Source organism: Orcinus orca, chromosome 16, assembly GCF_937001465.1.
Source record: "Orcinus orca chromosome 16, mOrcOrc1.1, whole genome shotgun sequence".
Lineage (NCBI taxonomy): Eukaryota > Metazoa > Chordata > Mammalia > Artiodactyla > Delphinidae > Orcinus > Orcinus orca.
This window is the reverse complement of record NC_064574.1, coordinates 32,835,079-32,855,771: the sequence shown is the minus strand read 5'-3', so window position 1 is coordinate 32,855,771 and position 20,693 is coordinate 32,835,079. Positions and strand designations below refer to the sequence as shown.

The window sequence follows — 20,693 nt, the reverse complement described above, 5'->3', positions numbered from 1 at the left end:
AGCTTCTCCTTTGTCTTTGGGGTGTCTTTTTTGGTGAGTTCCAGTGTCTTCCTGTTGAGAATTGTTCAGCAGTTAGTTGTACTTCTGGTGCTGTCGCAAGAGAGAGTGAGTGCACGTCCTTCTCCTCCACCATCTTGAACCAATCCGGAAGCTCGGAGTGTTAACCACTGGGACTTCCACGGAAGTCCCGGGCAGTCCTTTTCATCTTGATCTTAAGTGCTTTGAAGTCAGAACTGGATATGAATTCCAGCTCTACTGTGTAGTAACTTTCCTTCCGTCAAATGAGGCATTGCTGATTGATTAACTTGGAGAAAAGATACTTGAAGAATCACTAATAAGCTACAGATTTCACATTCTATCAATTTATAATCAGCTGTTTTGCTTCAGGGGTACAAAAGGCAGTGATGCTATTCTGGATTATTGGAAAGACTGGGAGAAGAGAAATATTTTTGAATAGAACTGATGCTTATATCTTTTAAAGAAAAAATAAGAGGACTCTGTAGTATAGGTGTTTTAGGCATTCAGTAAGCAAATTCTCCTGAAAAAGGTAAGCCAGGTCCTAAGTAAACCATAAAATTACCATATTTTATGTTTTGTGTTTTTTTCATCACAGGATATATGATTGGATGCCTGAACAGCCAAATATATTCCAAGTGGAGCAGTTGGAACGTCTGAAGCAAGAATTGCCAGAGCTTAAGAGCTGTTTGTGTCCCACTGTTAGCCGCTTTGTCCCCTCGTCTTTTTGTGGGGAGCCTGACATCCATGTGGATGCCAATGGCATAGATAATGTGGAGAATGCTTAGTGTTTATTGGGCGGAGACCATTCGGGGCATGCATCGCTGTTCTGGGTATTCACTTTTCATCACTGAGCATTGTTTATCTATGCCTTTTAGGTTTTCAGTCCAGTGAAGCAATAATGAAGTATTTTAATATTTCACTACAGTTCTTGCTAGAATTTCAAGTATTCTATTTAAATCACTTGGCCAGGTATAATTACCAGTCAGTCTCTTTACAATGAAAAACTTTATTGGTTGGTAAATATTTTAAACTAAATATGTAAGTTATAATGTTAAACAAATATTCATTAAAAACATAACACTTTGAAATTAACTATACAAATATCTCATATTTACACTTATTACAGCTTTTCATTTGATCAGGTCTGAAATATTTAGCACTCAAGGAACATGACTATGCATAATTATACCTGACCATGGGAAAAATAAGTACCTCAAATGCATGCATTTGCACTGGTGATTCCAACTGCACAAACCTTTGTGCCATCTGTGTATTTTTGACATGAATTGACATTCACACCATTCTCATTCAGTATGAACCTTGAGGCTGCTGCCATTTCCCCACTTAACCAAACCAATGCCTGTGTAAATAGCCTAGAGGTGATCCTTGAAAACTTGTTTCATAAATCTTTCAAAAGTTGTTTTGCATAAATACTAAAATTTCAAAAAGCTGCAGGGTAACAATGTATAAAGTATTAAAAGAATGGATTGAAGACTTAGTACAGTAGATGATAATGTATAAATTCTGTTGAATGCATGCTTTTTGTTTTAAGCATGAGATGGTACACGTTTACTGTAAGTCCTTGCATCTGTGGTGCTAGGTGAGTGTGAGAAGGTGTCAAGGACAGAAAAATAATTTGTTGCCTAAAAAAAAAAAAGGAAAAAAAAAGCCTATTTGTAGGCATTTTAAATATGCTTAAGTGTCTCTCACTACCTATTACACACCGTTGCTTTATGGGTTTGTTTTGTGTGTGTGTTGTACGGTAGTTAAATCTCTGTGCAGAAAAATAAATGTCCTGAATTCTTATATCGGTATTCTTTATTGGTTAATGAATATCATGCATGTAATTTATTTAGAAATGCAGAAGATTCTATTAAATGTATATGCATGTTGTTAGGATTATACCAAGGTTTCTTTCATTAGAAGCAGATTGTTTTGGCATAATTGTAACTTATGAATGAATGTTGAATAAAATACACAGATTTATTTTCTTCATTATAAAATGAAATTTCAAGAAGGTGTTACTTTTATAGCATTGGTTCTATATTATTATTATGAGAAATTGGAATTTAGTGTCTACTCTGCAAGGATGGCTTATTTGCATATACCTTTTATTGCATGTTCCTCACTAGGCAGTTTATTCATGTATTGACATGATTTGGTAGTAGCTGAGAACCTGAAACTTGGATTATATATTTGTATCTTTTTATTTTTTTAAGCCAAGCAATGCAGCTTTGGTCAGATCTAAATTGTGTGAAGATAGGCTTTAAAAGCCTATGGTATTGTGTTTGTAACACTGATATTTAATGGAAAATAGTTTAGGAAATGGAGTCTTCTGCAGGGGTTTTATATACTTTTCTCATGTTGAAAGAGATTTTCCATCACTTGATGTGAATTAGGCACTTTTAGAAAACTCCTGAAAAAGAATTACTTTTCTTGATCTGCAGACCTGGTACAGTACAATTACCATTACCTTACAGTAACTTGATTAGCCATATGTGTATTTCAAGTCGTGTTTGTTTGCTCCTCCCCTGTGCCTTTCCAGTTCCAGCTCCATTTTGAAGACCTGCAGATCATGAAAAAACAGGAAAGGAAGTGATGTGGGGGTCAGTTTCCTGAACTGTGTAATTTGCTGAGAAGAGCTTACAGCCATTGCTTCTGACAAGGACAGGACCTCACTGCTCAGTTTCTTTCCTGTCTCTTCCTGACCTTATAAACACCAGGGTTAGTGGATGATTAACTCATAGCAAGCAGTGGCTCTCGTTTTTATAGGACTAGGTCCTGGCTTCCATATCACTAGCTATTGCCTTGTATACTCTGCTCCAGCTACACTGTACCTGTGCTAGGCCTTAGCCACGCCATATTCCTACACTACTTCCTGTCTGTAGCCATGTGACCTCTGCCTGGAAGCCTTCTTTTTCCTTGATACTTTCTCCCTGCCAAACTCATTTCTCCTTAAGCCATTCATTGACCTCTGTCCGCTGCACCCTTGCCAAAACTTAAGAAGGGATGAATCCACCTTTTCTACTCCATGGCCCAATGTTCATTCCTTGATCATGCCATGTATCATAGCACACTTTAGGTAGACATAGTTGAGGTTTGTCTCACCAGGCTGCAGGCACTTCAGGGGCAGGGACCTTGTCTTACAAATTTTTATTTCCACAGTGCATGAAACATAGTAGAAACTAAACTTTGGAATTGTGGGGATAATTTGTATCAAATGTCTTTTTGAATTAAGAGATTTAGTTATGTTTACTAAGAATGTAAAGTTTGAATTGGTTTACATTTGGCAGTTGGAACAGTTTATTGATGTCAGTTTTAAATGTAGAGGTATAATGTTAAATTATTTTATATTTTCTGGAAACTGAGTGAAATGTTTGATAAAATGCTGCCATTGTTCTCTGATAATTCCACTGTCCGGAATTACGTACTGTAACCGCCTGGATGTAAATGTGAGGACTACAGCTCATTGCTGTGTCAGTGGTGCCTGAGGGCAGCCACAGCCACCCGTGACCTCACTCCCATTGCTCCTTGTGACACTCGTCTTTCTTCTCCCCTCTGAAGCCCATGCTTAGGCCTACCTCAGCACCGCTTTCCTTGTCTTCCTTCTGCGTTCAGCTCAGGTGCCACCTCTTCCAAAAACCATTCCTCAGCTCATGATGCAAACAAGTACAGACAGCCTCTAAATCTTACCAGTTTTATTTTCAGCCTGGGTTTTAAACCCAGACAAGTTAACTGACTTACCGGGTTGGGACTAGAACTGGGCTTTGTGACTCCTAAACCCGTGTTCTTATACAATGCTGCCTTCTGAATTTTTGTGGCATTCTTTAGCATATGCTTTCTTGTAGTCCCACTTTTTATGTGCCTGTTATATTTCCCTAATAAGATTGTAAGCCCCTTAAGGGCAAGGACTTCATTGCATTTCTAGCACTACCATAGTGTTCTATACTTAGTTATGAACTAGATAAATAAATGGTGGTGAATACAATCCTAGTTTCTTAACTCAGATTGTTTCACAATATACATATGTTTTCATATGGTGTGCGTGGCCGTGTTGTCTGGAGTGTGTGTGCTTGCATGTGCATGTACGTTGGCATGTTTACACATGGAGTTCTCACTCTACCCGTTTCTTGGGGTCACATAGTTAAGGGGTTACCACAACCAATTTTCTAGTCCATGCTGAATGGGGACAGTCACGGGAATAAGTGGCAGATAAGGTACAGTTTTCCCCCAGGCCTTGTCCCTTTCTAGGGCAGTACACCTAAATCCTGCAGCCGGTGCCCCTTAAGTAAAGCAGGTACTGCCTCAGATAGAACTTGCGTGACCTGTGGGGGGCGCTGTTTCATGAGTCTTGAGGGAGCATCATTGTCCTTTGTGCCTTGACTCACCACATCTTGACTGCATTTTGTTTTTTCACATTATTCCTGGTTTGGTACTCTAGGTTGACAGTGGAGTCCTGTTAATTTAGATTTGGATACAAGTGATTTACTCCTTTATGTTTTAGGTTTGGATCATGTGCTTTTGGGGTAGAAAGCAAAGTATGCATATTAGAAATACTGCATTATTTGGTGTTCATGAGTGAAAATTTATTGAAATATAATCTCAGCGGGTTTATATAGTTTGAGAAATGGATGTGAAATGTTTAAAAAAGTAAGAGAGCATATGATTAACATCACAGGAGTATGTGTTGGAGGTAAGAAGGAGAGCTCATGGATTGGAGCAAAGACTTCATGAGGCTCTCAAGCCCTTGCAGAATGGGGTGGAGGTCAGAAGTTGTGAAGCCAGTTTGGGGCACAGCCTTTGTAAATTCAGAGGCCAGAGTAGTATTGTGTTCAGAGAGGATCAAGGGGCCATCACAACAGTGGAAAGGATTTTGGGATGTCAGAGACTTTGCATCCTTGCAGGAGATAAAATTTTATTGGTGATTTTAAAGGAAAATGACATTAAGATGAAATGTGTTTTCAAATAATGAAGAAAGTAATATTAGTACAGGAATAATAATAAAAGAAGTACAGAGATTAATTTGTCTAGTCCTCTACTAAATTGATCCAAACGTACGTCTACCTGTTTCCTCAGATAGAAAACAGAAACGCAGGTGGGATGGGTGAACTTCTGAAACTTACTTGCAAAGCCAAATTATATAATTTCACAGAAAGAAAACTAAAACCTAGTAAAAGTTCCATGGCTTCCCATGATTTCAAATGTGTCTCTCTGCAGCCCAGACCTCTCCTAAGCTCCAGATTCATATATCCAGCTGTCACCACTTCTCTACTTGGAGTTCTAATGGGCATCTCACATTTAATGTACCTCAACAAAGCTCTTTTTCCCTCCTTTCACCAAACCTGCTCCCATCCCACCTCCTCTAGTGTTCTGTATCTCAGTAAGTGGCATTATTTTCCTATTTCCTTGTGATTAGTACAACTTTTAACTATGATATGTAATAGGTCGGTGGTCCATTTATCCTTTTTCAATTTTTAAAAACTTCACATATTTTGTTTAATAACACAAGAATCACCTTTTCAAGCCAACAAAGTCCCCTTGAGATCTTGATCAGTGTTGGATTGATTTTCTAGATTAATGTGAGGGAAGGATTAGTATTTAAAAATATGACATCTAAATATTTAGAGCACAGGTGTGTTTCCATTCAGAATTTTTATGTCCTCCTGTAGGTGTTGTATACTGTTTAGGTGTTGTATACTTTTTTAAAGTTTATTTTAAACACTACTTTCCTTAAATACGTTCTTCACTAATAATTAGCAGTTAATTTTTGTTTATCTTATCTAGCTACTTTGCTGAATTCAATTAGTCAAAATAGTTATGTATTAAGTCTCTGGGATTTTCTAAATAGATAAATTTGATCTGCAAATGTGTTTTTCTGATTTTAAGTAACAGCTCTTTATCTTGCCTTGTTTCATTAGCTAATAACAGTTGGAGGCCTCCTTGTTTTTTTTCCTGCCTATCATAGGAAGTAAGTATGATGGCTGCTGAAGTTTCTAGTAGGTGACCTTTATCAAGTTAAGAAATGTTCCTTTTCTTCTTAGTTTGCTAAAGGATCTCTTCCCCCCCCACCCTTGACCCCCAAGGGATACATTTTGAATTTATCCAGTGAGTTTTTGAAGATTTAGAATATAATTCTAGTTGTTATTTGTGAATTTTAATGTAGTGAATGATGCTAATATAGTTTCTGAATTTGGATTACCTTTCAGTAACTGGTATAAATGTATTTATGAACTTCTAATTTGCTAGTTTGTTTAGGATTTATTATCTACACTCATAAATGAGATTGACTTAGTTTTCTTATGCTATTATGTCTAGTTTAAGAGACCTTTGGGATAGCCTTATAAAATGAGTAAGCTCTTCAGGTTTTCTATTTTGTCAAACAGTTTATATGTTGTGAGAGTCATCTATTCATTGAAAGTTTAGATAAACTCTCCTATGTGCATATTTTCAAGTGTTTTTTACTGCCGTTACAGTTTCTACTTTAGTTATTGCCTGTTCATTACTGCTCTTAAATTTAGTTTTAAAAATTCTACCTAATTTTGATTTATTTATACCTTCTTGAGTTGAATCTACCTCAATATTAAATACAATGGAATAATAGAACTGATCTTAGACAAATACTGTTTTAATGGAAATGGAACAAGAACTTTATTTTTTAATTTTATTTATCTATATTTATTTATGGCTGCGTTGCATCTTTGTTGCTGTGTGTGGGCTTCTCATTGCGGTGGCTTCTCTTGTTGCAGAGCATGGGCTCTAGGCATGCAGGCTTCAGTATTTGTGGCTCACAGGCTCTAGAGTGCAGGCTCAGTAGTTGTGGTGCACGGGCTTAGTTGCTCCACGGCATGTGGGATATTCCCAGACCAGGGCTTGAACTCGTGTCCCCTGCATTGGCAGGTGGATTCTTAACCGCTGTGCCACCAGGGAAGTCCCAAGAACTTTAATTTAAAAAAAAAGGAAAGAAAAGTATGTACTCCTAAGAGCTGATGTTTCTATAATAATGGAACTATGCACTGTATATTGTATACACTATATAAAGTGTAAATCTTTTTAGTTTCTAACTAGTTTGCTTGCATTGAATTTCCTTATATTCATATTCATAACCAAAATCAAATATTTGTTGAGGGCTTGGGCAGTAGAATAAAGTTAGCTTCTGTTTTCAGTATGCTAATTATTTAGTTGAGGTAATATATATTTTAAAAAATGCAAAATTGTAGTAGTTGTCCAAGAGAACAATAGAAGGAAAGTCTCCAAGCTATATCCTAATGCTCATTTAGCGACATAGATCAGTCCTACCACCTCCACTTTAACTGGAATGGCTCTGCTTTGACAACTTTTATTTCTTCTAGTAGAGATGTGATTTGAAGATGTGATTTGGCTAAAAATATTTAAGATGCCTATTATACATGTAATTTGAGAGTTGTGTATGTTGCATTTTGGGTGATTTCCTCAGTGTTGTCTTCCAATTCACTCATTCACCCTTTCACTATATCCAGCTTACTCAGTTAATTGTATTTTAAATATTAAAACATATTTTTCATTTGCAAGAGTTCTAATTGATTCTTTATGTCCATCTGATGTTATTTCATTCCCTTCCATTTTTATTAAATAATTTAGAGTTCTTTTTTAAATGGAAGTATAACTTCCATTTAACTCTTTGAACATTTTCAATCTATTTGATTATATTATCCTTTTCCGGCTGTTCTGGAATGAACTCTCATTTTGATTTTATCGGCTTTTTCTTAGCTTTGAGTTTCCTCGTGCCTCATGCGTTTTGGAGTTTTGGTATGCAAGATCATGTTTCTGTGTCTTTCCTTCCTTCTTCCAGTCTCTCTGCTGGTCTTGTGGCTGCCTCCCTTAGGGGCTCCAAGACCTCAGTCTAGATCCAGGTATATCATGGCACCTGACAGTTAATGCCTGGAAGGACACTAGGGACATTGCACCCCACCCTAGAGTCACCCAGCAGCATCGTTTTGATTTCTGGTCCAAGAAGAATTTTTTTTTTTTCTCTTTTCTAGTTGCTTGCCTTGTATACTTATGTGTCTGTGAGTCCAGGATATAAACAACAAGACGTTGCTTTGATGGCTTATCAGAGAAGCTTGTCCCAGTGCTTTATACACATATACTTGCCTTCTGTCTTTTGAGTGCCCATCAGGGAATTATATCTGTGTTACTCTATCCATTAAGGTAGCAGATCCCACACGCACACAGGAAATTTATTACCTGGTGCCAAAGATAGAAACCAGCTGCCCCCAAAAGGATTTGACTCCACTCTCACCTCAGAAACCTGCTTATTGAAACTTATAGTATGTAACTTCCTTCCCGGCATCTCTAACCCCTTCCTCCCTTATGGCCCGTCACTTTCTATGCTAACTTTTCCTGTCTTCCCACCTCTCCCTGGTACTGAGAATCTTTGTTGCCCCTCTAGCAGCTGATGATTAGAGAGGGGACAGCATCATCTAACTTGTGTTAGCCAATGAGTAACAACCAATGGCTGATTTTTTCTATGGCTGACTCTAGTTCTTGAGCTGTCAGAAACTTTCTTGAGAGTTGCAATTGGAGAGACTGAGGTCCTGCATGTCCTCAACTCCTGGAACCTGGACCTCTGATCATAGAGCCACACCCTATGGGTGGCTCCTAGAAATGCTCTGTTTACATGTATATAGAGAACTTTTTAAATCCAATTTCTTGCTTTGGTAGTGAGGAAACTCAGATACTTTAATTTCTGAGAACTAATAAAAGCCAAAATCAGCCTACATCAATTAGAGGTGGTAACAGTCTCTCTTTTTTAAATTAACTAAATTATTTTTTTAAATTTGCATTGAAATATAGTTGATTTACAATGTTGTGTTAGTTTCAGGTGTACAGCAAAGTGATTCAGTTTTATATATATATATATATATATATATATATATATGGTACTTTTTAAGATTCTCTTCCATTATAAGTTATGAAAAGATACTGAGTATAGTTCCCTGTGCTATACAGTAGGTACTTGTTGGTTATCTATTTTAGATATAGTAGTGTTTATATTTTAATCCAAAATTCTTCATTTATCCCTCCCCCCCTCCCCCGTAATAGTCTCCTGAAAATAGAAAATAGATTTCTCAAATGGTCAGGGGCCTACCAATATGTCCATATTTAAATATTTAATACTTTTTATAACAGGTGAAATAGCTTCATAATAATCTCACCTAGTTAATATCCATAGGAAATGAGCTGAATGTATGAGGTCTCTGGGAAGAGTTACTAATCTGAAGGTGACAACGGTAAATGGCTGCTTTAGTCTACTAAAGACTGAGAAGAAAAGATGTAAAGATTTGGAGGTAGGGTTTGTATTGGCAGTTAGGAAGGTTTCCTGTTGTAAGTTATTGGATCTGAACAGGTAGCAGTTTTGTGTGGTTTGTTTCTTTTTTTTTTTTTTTTTAGTTAGTGTGCTACTCTGGGCTGAAATGGAAAAAAATCTCATATGACCTGTAAGAGAATGAACAATGACTTTATTTTTATTTTGACCTTATGTGTAAGCCGTTTTCAGTTTTTAAGTTAAATACACACCTACCATACAACCAGCCATTCCACTCCTAATTGTTTACCCACAAGAAATGAAAGCCAATGTCTATATAAAGACTTGCATGTGAGTGTTCATAGCAGCACATTTGTAAGAGTCCCAAACTGGAAACAAACTATATGTCCATTAACAATTGAATGGTTACAAAAAAAAGGAACAAACTATCAATACAACAGTGCAGAAGAATCTCAACAATAATTTTACTTAGTATAAAAGGCAAGACAAAAAAGGATTTAATGCCATATGAGTTCATTTATAAAAAATTGTAGAAAATGAAAACTAATCTAGAGTAATAGCAGATCAGTGCTTGCCGAGGAATGGGGGTGAAGTGGGGAGAGAGGAATGAATTATAAAGGCATGAGGAAATTTGGGGGAGTGATGGATATGTTTAGTATCTTGATTGAAAATGCTTATTTGAAAAAATTTTTGTTTGTACTGCAGCTCCATCTGAATAAAACAAACCAGATGTGTTTGGAAGATAAGCCAGGTCTCAAAAGAAAGGCTGTTAGAACTGATCCCCAGACTGGAACATGTTGCTGTAGGGTGGGAAATATATGTATATGGATATATATATCTCTCTCTCTCTCAATACTCTGACTCTCAAGAGTATCCATCGTATCCATACAGGCAGATGGGGGTTACTCATGTTTGTCGGGCTGACTAGCCCACTTACAAGTGTCATTTGTCAGTGGTGGCAATCACAGAGGGCCTACACCTTTGTCCAAGATACCAACTTTTCTCCCCTATGGTTCCATTGATTCCCTTGGGCAGAAAGAGCCCAGGGGATCCATACCTGGAAAGTAGGGGCCAGGACACAAATCTGTTAAGTATCAGCTTATCGGGAGTTTTAAAAAGCACACTAAAATAAGGATTCAAATGCTATTCGGTGTTAGTTGAATGGAACCCATACTCCCGTTGCAAAAGTGAACATAACCTGGGGTGCATCATATGAAGGGAAGACAGTAGTAGAAATCAACTTGTAGGAACATGACTTTATTATTTCCAAAGTGACACATGTTCATTATTTTAAACATGGAAAATAGAGGTAAGCAAAAGTAACATAAATATTATCCAGAAGTCTACTACCCACATATTACCATTATTATAATTTGGTATTTTTTCTAGGCAGGTATGTTCTATTTTTAACAAAATTGTGGATCTTACTGTATTTTCATTTTTTGACTAAAACGTATATAATGAAAAATTGAACTTCTTCCAGAAAGATGGAATATACATACTTCCCATATTCCTCCTGCCAGTACAGCTAAAACCCCTGAACATTTTATGAACAATTATATGCAAAACAAGCATAAAAAGACTCAAAGATGAAGAGAAGACAGACTAACTAGGAACCTCAGGACTCAAGGAACAACATGTGGTGAGTTCCCTGGGTTTTCTTATCTGCCTCATCTATCCCAGACAATACTGGTGAAGTTGGCAACCAGGAAACACCAGTAGATATAGGCAAAAACCAAAACAAAACAAAACAAAAAAACAGCAAAAGCCTGCTTTCTCCAGGTAAAGGACCAGGAAAAAGGCAGCCTAAGAAGGCAGAAATCTATTAGACAGTAACTGCTCTATTCCAATCAAATACCTCAGGAAAGACTGCAACCCTATCCTCACCCCCACAAGTTAAGGCTAAGGGGAGAGCCTAGATTCCACTCAAGCAGGCTTAAACTTAGCACCTCAACCCTCTACGAGGATGATAATCAGAGGAGGTCTAGTGAGGAGCCTGGACTCCATCCTCCTTGCTTTCTGGGATGGAAGCAGAGGAGACCCCATGGAGAATCAGGGTTTTCACCACTGCACAGAGGTAACAAAGCTGCCTGCACTGTAGTGTCAGTGGAGACTGCACAGGGAGGCTAGACTTCATCCCCGTCCTGCAGTAACAAGGTGCCTCTCCCCCTGCCCACTGGGTGGTGTCAGAGGAGGTCTAGGGTGAAGCCGGAACTCCCAGCCCTTCCTGTCCCCAGGTGTCAACAGGAACATTCTCCTACCTGGCAGTAATGAGGCAGCACTGTGGTAGAGGGAGCCTGTTAAAAATACAAGACTTAAATAAGATTCAGAGTCTTATAATACCAAAAATGTCCAGGTTTCAATTAATAATCACTTGTCATACCAAGAACCAGGAAGATCTCAAACCATGTGAGAAAAGACAACACAGATGACATAGGTGTTAGAATTATCTGACAAGGATTTTAAAGCAGCTGTCAGAAAATGCTTTGACAAGCAATTAGAAACATACTTGAAACAAGTGAAAAATGGTCTCAAGTGAAGATACAAGGAAGAACCACACAAAAATTTTAGAATGAAAATGAACAAATTTTAAAAGTCAGTGAATGGGCTCAACAGCAGAATGAAGAGGACAGAGGAAAGAATAAGAGAACTTGTAGATAGAAAAAAAATTACCTAATCTAAACAGAGAGAAAGTAGACTGGGGGGAAAAATGAGCATGACCTCAGGAACATGTGGGACTAAAACAAAAATCTTGACATGTCATCAGAGTTCCAGAGAAGAGGAAAAATAGAGTGGGGCTGAAAGATTGAAGAAAAAATGGCTGTAAATTTCCCAAATTTGGGGGGAAAACTAACTTGTAAACCTAGAGATTTAAGAAGCTGAGCAAACCACGAACAAAATAAACCCAATGAAATCCACACCAAGACACATGGTAGGTCAGCTTCCGAAAATTAAAGACAAAATCTTGAAAGCAGCTAGAGAGAAATGGCCCATTACCTATAGGGGAAAAACAATTCAAACAACATGTTTCTCTTCAGAAACTATGGAGACTAGAAGGATATGACATTTTTCAAGTGTTGAAAGTACTGCCAAACCAGAATTCGATATCCAGCAGAAATAATATCCCCTAGAAATGAAGGGGAAATCAAGGTTTCAGATAAAGGAGAACTAAGAGAATTTCTTGCCATCAGACCTACCCTGAAAGAAGAGCTGAGGGGGAGATCTCTAAAGAGAAAATGGTAAGATGAAATGCAAAAACACAGGCCAATGCAATAGAATTTCTTTATCCTATTGAGTCTTCTAAGTTATGTTTGATGCTTGAGGCAAAAATTATAACACTGCCTAATGTGGTTCTCAGTGTATATAGGGGAAGTATTTGGGAGAGGGAAAAGCATGTAGAGGAGATGTTTCTACACTCAAATTGGTAAAATCATGGCACCAGTACACTTTGATAAGTTGTATATATAAAAGGTAATAATAAAAAAGCTATACAAGGAAATACACTCAAAATACTATAAGCAAATAAAAATGCAATTGTAAAAAATGATCAAGTAACCCACAGGATGTTGGGGAAAAGAAAGCAAAGAAAAATATCAGAACAAGTAAGAAACAAAAAATAAAATAGCACATTTAAGCCTTAACATCAGTAATTACATTAAATGTAACTAAACATACCAGTTAAAAGACAGATTTGTAGAGTGAATATGTTGTTGACAAGAAACTCAAGTGTAATGATAAAGGCAGGTTGAAAGTAAAAGGACGGAAAAAGATATGCCATGCAAAAAACCAAAGACAAGTACAACAACTATTAATATCAACTAAGGTAGGCATCAGAGCAAAAGTTACCATAGACAACAAGAGACATCACGGGCTTCCCTGGTGGCGCAGTGGTTGAGAGTCCGCCTGCCGATGCAGGGGACACGGGTTCGTGCCCTGGTCCAGGAAGATCCCACATGCCACGGAGCGGCTGGGCCTGTGAGCCATGGCCGCTGAGCCTGTGCATCCGGAGCCTGTGCTCCACAACGGGAGAGGCCACAACAGTGAGAGACCTACGTACCGCAAAAAAAAAAAAAAAAAAGAGAGACATCACATAATGATAAAAGGGTCAATACACCAAGAAAACAGCAATCTTAATGGTGTATATGCAAAAAGAAAAACCCACAAAAAACAAAAAAACAACAGGGTTGCAAAATATGTGAAGCAAAAACTGCTAGAACTGAAACATACACAATCATAGTTGGAGACTGCAATCTCCTCTCAAAAACTGATAGAACAACTAAACAGAAAACAGCAAGCATATGAAGAACTCAACAACATCAACCAACAGGATCTAGCTGATGTTCCAAAATTTGTGGGATACAACAAAAGCAGGGCTGAAAGGAAATTTATAGCACCTAAATGTGTATGTTAGAAAAGAGGAAACAAATCAATAACCTAAGCTTGCATCTCAAGAAACTAGAAAGAAAAGATCAAAATAAGCCCAAAGCAAGCAGAAAAAAGGAAATAATGAGTATAAATGAGTAAATTTGGAAACAGAAAAAGAATAGAGAAAAATCAATGATATAGAATGCTAGTTATTTTAAAAGATCAATAACACTGACAGACCTCTAGCAAGACTGGCAAAAAAAAAAAAAGAGATAAGACAAATTATTAATATCAGGAATAAAACAGGTCCTGTTAACAGACATCAGAAGGATAATCAGGCAATACTACGAAAAACTCTACACATAAAATTGACAACTTAGATGAAAAGGGCCAATTTCTTGAAAGACACAAACTACCACAACTCACCCAAAATGAGATGTATATTGAATAGCCCTATAACTATTAAGGAAATTGAATTTTAAAAACATGAAAAAGAAATCTCCAGGCTCAAACAGAGAGTTCTACCAAATGTTTAAATAAGAATTAGGACAAACTTTACAAAATCTCTTCTAGAAAATAGAAGTTTTTCCATCTCATTCTTGGAAGCTAGTTATTAGTTATTACCCTGATACCAAAACCAAAACCAAATGAAGAGAGTACCAAAAAGACAGTACTTTGTTAAAACAGAAAGCAAGAAAAGAAAAAAAACTACAGACCAACATTCCTTATGAATGTAGACACAAAAATCCTTTTGAAATGTTAGCAAATAGAATTCAGCAATATATAAATAGAATTATATACCACAAACAAGTGGAATTTGTTTTAAGGATTCAAAACTGATATAATATTTGAAAATCAAACAATGTAATTCACCATATTAACAGGCTAAATTAGAAAAATGACATGAGCGGGACTTCCCTGGTGGCAGAGTGGTTAAGAATCCTCCTGCCAATGCAGGGGACATGGGTTTGATTCCTGGTCCAGGAAGATCGCACATGCCACAGAGCAACTAAGCCCATGAGCCACAACTACTGAACCTTTGCTCTAGAGCCTGCGAGCCACAACTACTGAGCCCCTGCACGTCAACAAAGAGTAGCCTGCTCACCACAACTAGAGAAAGCCCACATGCAGCAAAAAAGACCCAACACAGCAAAAAAAAGAAAAAAGAAAGAAAAATGACATGAGCATATTAATGGATGCAGAAAAAAGCATTTGACACAATTCAACACCATTTGATAAAATCTCTCAAAAGAAAAGGAATAGAGAACTTCTTCAAACTGATAAAGAATATCTACAAAAACGTACAACTGAAATCATACTAATGGTGAAAGATTGAATGCTTTCCCCCAAGATTGGGAACAGGACAACAATGCCCACCATCCAGTGCTATTCAACATAGTACTGGAAGTTCTAACCAGTGCAACAGATTAAAAAAGGAAAAAAGAAAGAAAAGGCATACAGATTGGAAAGGAAGAAATCAAAGTGTCCCTATTTGCAGATGACATGATAGTCTACATAGAAAAATCCCAAGGAATCTACAAACAAACAAACTACTAGAACTAGTAAATGAGTTCAGCAAGGTCAGAGGATTAACACACAAAAATCAAAAAAAAATTTTAAATCGACATAAAAAAACCACTACTTCTGTATACTAGCAATGTACATGTGGACACCAAAATTTAAAATGTAGTACCATTTACAATTGCTAAAAAAAGAAAAGTACTTAGGTACAAATATAACAAAATGTAGGGCATGTATACTGAAAGCTATTCAACGCTGACACAAGAAACAAAGATCTAAATAAATGGAGGGGTATTCCAGGTTTATGGATTGGGAGACTCATTCTAGTAAACGTGTTGATTTTCCCCACACTGATACACAGTTTTAATGCAAGTCTTATGGTAGTCCCAGCAAAGCATTTTATAGATATACACAAGATTATTCTAAAATTTATATGTAAAGGCAAAGGACCTAGAGTAGTTAAAAACAATTTTGAAAAATAATGAAGTGGGAGGAATCACTCTACCTGAGTTCAAAACTTAATGTAGTTTCAGGAATCAAGACTGTGTGGTACTGTGAAAGGATAGAAATACACATCAATGAAACAGCAGAGAATCCACATAAGTACAAAGTGTGGATTGGCAGTAGCAGTAGCCAGCAATTCATCTTGGAGAAAGGGGGCTATGAGGGATCCTCTAAGGAGAAGTCTATCCCCCAAGTCCTAAATTCTGAGAGCTAGGAGAGGGGCTCCCCGTCTCCTCAGTACAGCACTTGGGGCCTCTGAATGGCTCAGGCCAGGCTTTATTCCTGCCACACTGGTCATGGGATCCCTTTTCCAAAAATGTTGATTGAGTGGGAAAGGACAGAAATTTGGGACTGCCTGCTTCTACCTGGTAATGCATTCTTTTTCAGTCTTTGTTGATGTCAGTTACCAAAACACCAGTATTTCTAGAAGTATGGAGGAAAAGGTGTCTTTCTCTCTCTCTCTCCCTCTCTCTCTCTCTCTCTTTCTCTTTAATAAGTTTATTTATTTAGGTCTGTCTTGGGTCTTCTTTGCTGTGTGCAGGCTTTCCTAGTTGTGGTGAGTGGGGGCTACTCTTTGTTGCAGTGCACAGGCTTCTCGTTGCAGTTGCTTCTCTTGTTGTGGAGCACTGGCTCTAAGCACACAGGCTTCAGTAGTTGCAGCATGCGGGCTCAGTAGTTGTGGCTCACGGGTTCTAGAACATGGGCTTAGTTGCTCCACGGCATGTGGGATCTTCCTGGACCAGGAATTGAACCCGTGACCCCTGCATTGGCAGGCGGATTCTTAACCACTGCACCACCAGGGAAGTCCTGTCTTTGTCTCTCTCTTGTCTCTTAGTACTTTACCTCCTCCTTATTCTTCGAATTAATGTCAGATATCATGGCAGCTGACCAGCTGTCACTGAGTCAAACCTGCTTCTCTCAAAGGGACCCAGATCTCTGAGTCGAGGTGGTCTCTGCTGCCTTTGCTGCTAGAGAGAGTGGCCACTCAGCACTGCCCATCAGGGCTGTCTCTGTCCCCAATGGCTCCAAGTGAACTAGCTGGAGGCCGCTGTCTCTCTTCCTGGAAGCCAGTTCCAGGAAAGGGGGATTCTGTGCAGCTTAGCAGGTACCATTGTCTTTTGTAGAGCAGAAAAGAGCTGGCTGCATTTCACCAGCATTCCACAAACATCTTCCCAGCTCTGTGCCACATCAGATCCCATGTCATGCTGAGGACTAATGGTGGACATGAGCCAGCCTCTGCTCAGCACATTTCGGGTCACTTGTGGTAAGGACTGCTACTAGCCCAGTGCACTGCTTTGGAATGAAGCAGTCTGGTCAGATATCAGAGATGCCCGATGACATGAAAAGTAATTGTTCTTGTTTGTTTGACTGATTTAAGGCAAACTGGGTTCACATACACAAAATAATAATAAAAACAATAAATAACTGGATCAAAAAGAAGTAAGCATGCATTAATTTGCTAGTATCAAATAAGTAGGCTTAAGATACAGAATTTTCCTATAGAAGACTACAACATCACAATGAATTCAGAAGCTTGAGTTTTACCTGAATTTTCTTTTTTCTTCTGAGGTCTTTTCTTTTTTTAAACAATATTCACATGCAACAGAAAATTCAAACATACGAAAGTTTGTCAAGGATAACAGTTTGGAATTATACTTCCAGATATTTTTCTTTGCCTCAAATGATCTTCCCTGGCAACTGTTCTGCCATGTGGCCTTACAGAAGGTGTAAGTCAAGGACACTGGGAAAGAAGAAGCACGGGACATCCCTTCCCAACAAGAAAGGAAAGTAAGAGAAAGCACTTCCAAGCCAGCCATGTGTGGGGAAAAAAGAGAGAGGGAGATTGAGCAGGTGAGATTCCAGGGTCCTTGCATCTCACTTCCTCCCCTTGAGGCAGAGTAGGGAGGGCTGCCAAGTAGGGAGGCTTGCGGAATACTAGTGGCTCCATCGCTGCACACACATGGGATTGGGACAGGTTGCACAGCTCCAGTGCAGGAGACTTGGTGAAAGAAGGGTCTTCAGTAGACAGCCTGAGCTATGCTGCTGGCTGCTGAGGGCATAGCGAGCTCCTGGGAGCAGCAGAAGCCTGGCCTGTTAGAAGGTGGTCAGTGACAGAGGGGATCTTGTGAACAAGCCGCAACACGAACGCTATTCCCTCCCAAAGGCCAAGTGGAGCACGCGTGCAACTGTACCTAGGATAAATTCCTGGAACTAGAATTCTTAGTCAAAAGCCATGTGGATACTGTGGCTATGTTTAAAAAGTTCTTGCCTGTTGGAAATACTGATGCAATTACAGGTAAAATAATACTATGGCATAGATTTGCTTTAAAGTAACAATCCGGCCAAAAATTAAGTGAAAGCTGGGGAGGTGGTGATATGATATGAAACAAGAATGGTAGAATGTTAATAATTGTTGAAGTTGACTGATGGCTACTATATTCATCTGCTAGGGGTGCCGTAATGAAATACCATAGACTCAGTAGTCTAAACAACGGAAATTTATTTTCTCACAGTTCTGGAAGCTAGAAGTCCAAGATCAAGGTGTGGTTTGGTTTATCTATCTATTATCTATCAATCATCTATCTATCTATCTATCATTTATCTATCTATCTATCTATATATCTATATATCTATCTATCTATATCAGAGGGAAACTTCCATGTCCAGAAATATAGCAGATTAGATACACTGAAACAGCTTCTCACCACAAAACATAAACTTATTTAAAATAATAAATGCTCTAGAAAGCAAGAAAACCCCACAAAAGACAAAACCAAAATTGAAATTATGGCTACCCTGAAGAGTCTGCTGTTCCAGAAAGCTAGAGAGTGGATTTCAAAGACCCCGGGGAGGGACAGGTCATAATGTTTTTGGCCCATGCAAGATGGAGGATGGAACTGAGACTCTCCAAATGCCAGGGATGCCAAAAGGCTACAGTTTGGGTGAAAGGGTGATCTAGAAAATTAATGACTCCCAGAAAATCACTGTCAGTGTTTCTCAGGCCTCTGCTCAGGGTTAAGTGGGAGAAAAGTCTTCCCTAAAATTTCAAATCATAGGTCTGTTAGGGGAAACACTGACTGAAACCGCCTGCCCTGGCCAGGCAAGATAGTAGCCACTTGCATGAGTTATCTTAGAACAGGAGGTCCTGGTAAGGAAGACAGAACTAACAAGCTACCACCAACCTGAAGAATTAGGGAAAGGTCAAAAGGAGAGAGGGGACATCAGTCCATATGTCCTACCAACTCCCCAGAATCCTCCTCGTTGTAATCCATCATGGCTGAGCAATGTGCACAACACCAGAAGGACCCTGAGTCAGAGTGATTGGCCAGAGACAACCCAGAAACTAACCCCACCACCATAAAACCTGAGACTGCGAGCCACATGGCAGAGCAGTCCTCCTGGGTTCCCTTCCCCTGCTGCTCTCCTCCCGGGTGCCCCTTCCCAATAAAGTCTCTTGTTTTGTCAGCATATGTGTATCCCCGGACAACTCATTTCAGAGTGTTAGACAAGAGCCCACTCTCAGGCCCTGGAAGGGGTCCCCCTTCCTAGAACAGGTCTATCCTCACACTGTTTCCAGGTTTGAATTTACACTACCACATGATCAGAAGAAAACCCAGACCGAGAAATGATTTTCAAATACTTCCTTGTTGGTCGTACCCTGGGATACCTTGCAGAAGTAAATCCAAATTTCACTTGGAATAAGTTACTCTCATCCTTCAAATTAAGGCAAGCCAAATATTGGTACACGAAAAAGTTGCCAAACATGCAAGCAAGCCATCATGAGTGAGTCAGCAGAAATGTCAAATAGCATATTTGGACCCCCAAGGACCCCAGACTCTCCTGGTTGGAACTGGAGAAGGTCTAGATGAGGAGGTAGAGATGGCAGAAGCCAGGAACTACTTGGGGCTGACAGGTCAGTGTCTGACTTGCTTGCTTCGTTGAAGGAGGTGTGTGCCACGTCAAGTGAATTTTATGGACAAGACCATGACATTGATCGCTTAACGGCTCTGACCCATTAGGTCCCCATCTGTCCTCCGTGGACTCTTTCCCAATTCCCTGGGATTGAATTGGCCACTTGCTTCCTCCTTTGTGTCTTCATCACCTGGGACACTTTACCTCAGTTACTTTTTGTGTGTTTCTTCTCTTAGACCTTTGAGCGAACAGAAAATATCTACTCTGTAACATTAGCACCAAGCACTGATCCAGAAGTAATGCACACATGTAATATTTACTGAATGGGTGGGTATTTAGCCGAGGAGTGAGAAGATTGTTGCTCTATGTTTATTAAGTGTTTTATTCTTTACAGCCACCCAGTGAGGCAGATACCATTATTACGCCAATTGTCCAGAGAAGAGACTGCTGGTCAATCAGGAGAGAAGTAATGAGGTCTTCAGCATGAGCGCTGGCAGGAGTGATGGGGGAGGAGGGGAGGTTCAGATCTGGAAGATACTGAGTAACAGAAACTGCAGACCTTGGTGTGGCTGCATGGTGTGAGGGGAAGGGCAGTGTCGGTCATGACTCCTAGGTTTCTGTCTTGAGCAGTTGGGTGAATAATCCTGCCATGTGCTGACGTGAGGGCCTATAGTGATTTCCCCTTTGGGCCTCTCTGGTCTGAAGTGTCTGGGTACACCCAAGAAGAAAGTCCTAAGAGCGGCTGGATATATTGGTCTGGAACTGAGCAGGATGTCAGATAGACAATTCAGAGTCATCATCACATAGATCTGACTGCTACACACACACACAAGCCAGGAAAGTTCCTTTACTCTTCGTTACACAGTCAGAAATTCCAACAGCAGTTTATTAGAGTCATAGACCTATTTTTAAAATGCAAAAACTTCGGGACAAAGTTTTTATAGTGCCTACTATGGAATTCTGGAGACAAAGGTAAGATGTAAGAGGTGTTATACAAAAAAAGCATTCTCTAGGTAAAAGGTTAGGGAGACAGTCCCAGTCCACACCTTTGGAAATTCTGACCGACAGC

General features: G+C 39.0%; 1 protein-coding gene across 3 annotated transcripts in view; it reads left to right on the top strand.

Moving 5' to 3' along the window:
* Positions 1-4,006, top strand: part of GPCPD1 (glycerophosphocholine phosphodiesterase 1) — a 63,005-nt gene extending 58,999 nt beyond the window's left edge. For all 3 annotated transcript variants that reach the window (XM_033440283.2, XM_004276447.3, XM_049699482.1), the window contains one exon: positions 614-4,006. In XM_033440283.2, coding sequence (XP_033296174.1) covers positions 614-803 — 190 coding nt within the window. In that variant the 3' untranslated portion in view covers positions 804-4,006. The remainder of the gene's footprint in view (positions 1-613) is intronic.
* Positions 4,007-20,693: the final 16,687 nt, after the last annotated feature.